Source organism: Lissotriton vulgaris, chromosome 5 (assembly GCF_964263255.1).
Source record: "Lissotriton vulgaris chromosome 5, aLisVul1.2, whole genome shotgun sequence".
NCBI classification, from domain to species: domain Eukaryota; kingdom Metazoa; phylum Chordata; class Amphibia; order Caudata; family Salamandridae; genus Lissotriton; species Lissotriton vulgaris.
In genome coordinates this window covers 217,814,448-217,820,447 of record NC_141693.1, presented here as the reverse complement: position 1 = coordinate 217,820,447, position 6,000 = coordinate 217,814,448, and the positions used below count along the sequence as shown (strand labels likewise).

The 6,000-nt window shown below is 46.9% G+C and overlaps 1 protein-coding gene across 1 annotated transcript in view; it reads right to left on the bottom strand.

The window, feature by feature from the left end:
* Positions 1–1,689: 1,689 nt before the first annotated feature.
* The window catches only part of STPG3 (sperm-tail PG-rich repeat containing 3), a 440,796-nt gene continuing 436,485 nt past the window's right edge, over positions 1,690–6,000 (bottom strand). Inside the window, exon 8 of the mRNA XM_086920018.1 lies at positions 1,690–1,984. Within this exon, the coding sequence (XP_086776144.1) occupies positions 1,851–1,984 (134 nt within the window). The 3' untranslated portion in view covers positions 1,690–1,850. The remainder of the gene's footprint in view (positions 1,985–6,000) is intronic.

Sequence of the window (6,000 nt, the reverse complement as noted above, 5' to 3'; positions counted from 1 at the left end):
GGCCCTTCCCCTTCACTCCCTCCTCCAGCATAGCTTTGACCTTGTTCAGGCCATCACCAGCCGTCACAGTAGCCCTTTCTCTACTTGACAACCTCAATTCCAACTGGGCAAGTCTTGAAAAGGGTTCAGCAAGGTCTTGAAAAGTACACCCAAATTAGCGATCGTCCGCTCACCTTCCGGTGATGTTAAAGTACTGGTATTTGGATCGAGCGAAATTAGTAGGCGGACTCACCCCTAAGGGGGCAGGAGCAACAGAAGTCCCTATGGTGGCCATTCCTTCGGATTCTAAGCAACTCGGTGGCTTGGCGAGCTTTGCCTTTCTCCCCCCAGATATATGGGCCACCCGTTTTCTTTTAGGTATTGCCCCCTTACGGTTCCCCCGTAACTGCCCCCGAGAGTTGAGACCCATTAGAGGTTACAATGTCCTATCTGCACATTCATTGGTAGTCAAATCCTCGTGTCTCTCGGGCGTTTTCACATTCATTATGTACCCCAGCGAGGATCTCTTAGCATTAAGAAGTTCTTGTGAGAGCTGTCGCTCCAGTATGATAATTTCATGCGCTAAATGTGAACTAGCTCTTATAATGAAGCTGTCCATAGTACTTGCAACGAGTTCACCCGATGTTGCAGCTTTGCTCCTCAGTCCCCGACCTGCCATTTTGCTCTGTTCCGATAGGCGAAAAAGCGCTTCAACAGCTTATGGCGACTCTTACTTCACTGTAATGTTGGTGGCAATTCAAAGGGGGGTGGCCAGGTCCGGTCTCTCCCGGTCTAGAACGGACCCGCCGCACAACCGCGCGATTCGTGGTTGTGGCTAAATAGAGGGAGAAAGTGGGCGGGAAGAGGGCCAGTTGCGTCTAATCACTATACGTGCAGAATTCTGGTCCTCGCAGTCCCGCTCCCTTGCTGTGCTCCGTCAGTCCAGCAAATCAGCTGGCAATAAATATATATACATTCCCAGATTTAGAAGGACATGTAAACCTGCGCCACAATATTACGCTTCCCCAGGTGAGGTGTAAAGAGAAATATCTTAATTTCTCCAAGGCTTTTCCTCTCCCTATGTGTGATGCATTCTGCAGTACACATAGAAAGTGGAAAATGTCACTTGTTTTTGTGCTAATAAGTGGCCTACATTGACTTCCCTTCTCTGCTAGAATCCAGTTTAGGGTTTGCTGCCTCACAGTACAAAATAGTGTTTTTCATTTAAAACGATCCTATTTTGTTTATGAAACTGAACCCCCCCCCCCCCCCCCCCATGAAAAGCCAGTATTAAATAGCATACGGTGTGTATTTTCTGAAAATTGATAAAATAAAAAAGTAGCAGTGAAAAAAGAACATGATCAACTGTGTGTGATCTATGTCGTTCTAGCAATTTTATAAGAGGGGTGAACCCCCAATTTCCAGAGGGAGCACTATGCTTGCTTCAGTATTAAAGAGGGGGAATATTTCGAAGTTGCCCTTTCAAACATGTGGCCTTTTAGCAAAGTCCTGTGTACATTTTTCTGAGGGGTGCGCTATTTGGCCTAGTTTTGTTCCTTTTTTAAAATATTTTTTTTATTACCACAATGACCCCTGTTAGACTCATTAACAGTCAGTGCTGCTACCTTGATTCATTTACTCGGGGGTTGCAATTTAGGTGGCTATTAGTATTAAACCACACCACTTTTAAAGATTACCAGCCAGTGTGTGATATGTAAACCGATTTGTATGTTTATTGATCTGCGTACATTTGATTGCACATCGTTGCTGTTTGTGCCTTTCTTAGAGCGTTTTAATGTTACCCTCTTGTGTAATATATATCAATGGTATAAAACACATTAGAATGTAAATGTTTAGATTTCAAAATCTATTCACAAGCACGCAAAGGGTCCCAGATCATGGCTCTTGATTCCTCTCTCGCCATGGATGTGGGTACTGGGCGCTCGGGGTCTGACTGCCAAGAATCCTTTTTCCACATTGTAGGTGCCTGGTCCTGGAGTTAATTCTAAAGAAGAAAACGGAAAGCTGTCTCTGATTATCATTCATAACAAATGCTAAATTAGTTATAAGTAGCCAACTGCAATATACCTGTGTAAAAATCGTTTGCTTTGCATGACATTGTGAAAGCCTATGTCATGTTAATATCAGCTAGTATTTGACTTGACATCCATATGCGTTACAATATATATAGCAGCAAAGTTTGAGCATTATAGATTCTGGTGAACAAGTTACAGTTGATAATTGTCTTTCTGGTGGATACTCTAGCCAGACTATATTCCTCCCTTTAAAATACCCCAGTGCCAGACTGGATCCAGAGATTTGTGTTGCAGTGCAGCTGCATACTGTTAAGTGGCATTATGCAGCTCCATACTGCCTCAGAACTGACTGGAGCCCCCTATAAAGCACCCCTGGGTTCTGAGCTCAGTTTTTTATATTTTGCTTTCTGTGCTCTCAGACATGGTGTGAACAATTGTTGGTACAGTGTGCTAAGCATTAACATGGGACTATTTGTTAAGAGAAAAAAGCACAACCAGCCACTTCACAGAACGTGGACATGAGCCAGCAGTTAGGAATGTGCAGTAAGATCGATTATCCACTGGAAAGAGTGTTACCAAAGGCAAGTAACTTGTACTTTTAATGGTTTCTTCTGACGGCAGAGTCCTCCCCCAAGCAAGGGGAGGACTCTGCAGTCAAAAGAAACCAACCATTAAACAGTACCTTAAGTACTACCACAGTAGTACTTAAGGTGGAAGTCTGTGGGGGTGGGTTCAAAGAAAAGGTCTTGTAGAACTATGCGGGTGAAATGTCCATCCCACTGGAAATGGCTGTTAAAGGAATAGTTCTTCATGAACGTATGCACCCACATCAAAGTTACAGTGTGGCAGTTATCAAGGATGGACATTTTGCACATCAATTACGTGGTAGCAGCCTCAACACTGGAGGAATGGGTTCTCAGACATTCAGGTGGGGGGGGGGGGGGGGCTATGCGCTTGCTTGCTTATTGGCCAGTGCATAATGCAGAAGAATATCCACCTCGACAGTATCTTCTCTATGCAGGGTTCTATGAAGCACAGAAAAGACTTCAATGATCCATGGTATTATTTTGGGCTCCAACTATTGCCTAGGTGAAGGAAGACGCAACCTTTAGTACAAAATCAGTGCCTGCAGTTAACTTGTGCAACAAGGAGATGCAAAATGCATATAGCCGGGTGGCGGACCCTGCCATGTTATTGAGCCAGGAGGTCTTCCCGAAGTGGTAGCCTGATCAAATGCTCAGTGCTCGTGCAGCAAGGTACAGGATCAAGCTCCCTCCTAGCCCAATCCAGGGTGACTTGGGCAGGAAAGGAAGTGGTGTAAATGAGTACAGGAGTCCCATGTTTCATTCTAGCTGAAGTGCTTCTAATGAGCATTCCTCAGTGAAACTCGATCATGATGAAAAATTGTTGGAACTGCGCAATCTTCACTGTGATAAAAAGATCTAATTTGCTCTGTCCCCATTGGTGGAAACCACCTGTGGTAACCAGATGCAATGCTTTGTCACAGGACCAGTGACCGCACTCTGCCCTGCTTGTAGCAGTATCACATGGCAGTGGTGATGTATGGGAGACCCTGCACCAGTCTCACCTTGATGGACAGCAGGAAGACATTCAGGGGGACAATAGTGGCTTGGTGCTCCAGAAGGTTGATGTGGAGGTGGCCTTTCTCTGGAGACCAGAAGCCTGTTGTTGTCCACCAGCTGACCGCTCCAACCATAGCAGCCCTGCATCCATAAACCACTGTCCGCTCTAGGTCGGACAGGGAAAGTGGCTGACCACAGAACAAACTAAGTCAGCCACTGCAGATCTTGACTAGTCCCTCCCAAGTTCAAGCCTAATAACAGGAATGATAGCCCAAATCTCATGGACTTGTCACTGCAGTGGGAACATCCTGAACTCCACAATGTTTAGGATCACCCCAGTGAATGGAAGCCGCCAAGAAGGAGTCTGGTGGGACCATGGCTCATTTATTGTGAAACCCAACAATATTAGTTCTGCTGTGGTCTGGAAGGCAGCCAGTCCTTGAGATATGGAAATACAGCAACTGCCTGTTGGAGATTAGCAGAGACCATCACTGTTAACACTTTAAGGGCACTGGAGAGGCTGAAAGGGAGCACAGCAAATTAACCCTTTGTGTGCATCGGCTGTCCGACGTCACAGTGTGTGTGTGCGGACTAACCATGCCCAGTCATAAATCATCCGCACCGGAATTCCTGCCGCGGTCAATGGGTTAAAAGTGCTCCTAGTACACTTAAAATGGAAGGAAATGCAAAGAGGACTGCAGGACAGGTGTATGAAAATAATGGTCCATGGACCAGAGCAGATAGGATCTGGGCCAAGGAGCATTTTGATTTTACTCCAGGAAGACATTTAGACGGTGGAGGTCAAGATAGGCCTGAGGCCCCCATCGTTTTTCTTGATGAGGAAACAGAGCGTAATATCCTCACCTTTCTTTAAGTCAGAGCAACTCACTGCAGCAGGATCGACAGATGTTCTGCTGAAATAATTTCAGCATCTGAGAAATATTGGGTGGGTAGGGGGGATGGAAGGAAATAGCAGTTTGCAATACGCATCTGTGGGATGTTATCAATTACTAACCCAGAAAGAATTTTTAAATCTTGCCCCCATGGGTGGAGCCTGTGTCACCAAGGCAAATTAAAACGGTTTGTTGTGAGTTGTAGCAGGGGAAGAAGGCTTGAAAGACTGGTGGCCCTGCTGGCCTCTGTGTTTCTAGCTGGTTCTGCCTGCAGCCCTGAGAGGACTGGGGCTCTGCTTCAATAATGGCTGGGAAAGCTCTCTTTATACACAGCTCTCTGGAATAGCCCATTCATTTCCTTAACTGGTTGAGAAATTGTTTGGCTTGAGTCTGCAGCCCAGAGAAACTCAAAGTAGCTCTGCTGTCTTAAATGCTTTCCAAAGCAGAGTCCACGTTGTCCACAAAAGTTGAGACCAGTCAAAGACCATGTCCATTAGCAAAATCTCACCAAGGCATGTCTGCAAAGGACAACAGTGTTACTTCGCACCCAGCTAGGACAATCTTGTATCCAGACCTTTGCAGATAACATTTTTGGGGCATGATAACCATCATGAGGCCCTAAGATCCACTGGCACAGCGGGCTATATTGCGCTGGCAATGTTTCGGGGGAGGGGGGGGGGGTTAGTATTGGCTCAAAAGGCAGTCAAGGGGGTTGATCTCAGCGTGTTTCCAGTCTGGGAACGAGGCGGTTGCCAGGGAGCAGTTGATGGTGTGGCAGAGCAAGGGTGCGATGGTCTCGGCGGCTCTGTTGAAAATGTGGTGGGGGCAGGGGTCCCTGGGGGCCCCGGAGTGAATTGACTTCCTTTTCAGTGTTTCTTCGGTGGTGAGGGCTGTCCACTTGTCGATCGCTGGCTTCAGGGTGTCGGGGTGGTTGGTGAGGGTTCAGTGTGTTAGTTGTCTTCGTCGAAGTTGTCGTAGATGCTCTTGATTTTGTAGTGGAAAAAGGTGCTGAGTTTGTCGCAGAGGTCTTCTAAGGGAGGGATGTCGGTGGACTCGCTGGTGGGTTAGGCGAACTCCTTGATGATGTTGAAGAGTTCTTTGCTGTTGTGTGCATGAGTGGAGATTCTGACTTCAATCACTTTTTTCCTCATTTTTCTGATGAGTTGGTGGTGGGCATTGGAGGCGGCTCTGAAATTGTGGGCTTCTGTGGATTTGGTGTTCCTCCAGGCCACTTCGAGGTGGTGGCAAGTGCATCTGGACTCTCGGAGTTTGGTGGTGAACCATCTAGCTTTCTTGGCGTGGGTGCTGTTTTTCTTGAAGGGGGCTATGGTGTTGGCGCTGTGGGAGATCCACCTGTGCAGGCTTTGGGCTGCTGTGTTGGCATTTTCCGTGATGTTGGGAGGTAGTTGCTGAGTGATGAAGTTAGCTGGTCGTCAGTGATTCTGGTCCAGTTTCTTCGTGTGAGCAGGTGCTGGTGTCTGTGGATGGTGGGTGTTCTGAAGGAGAAGT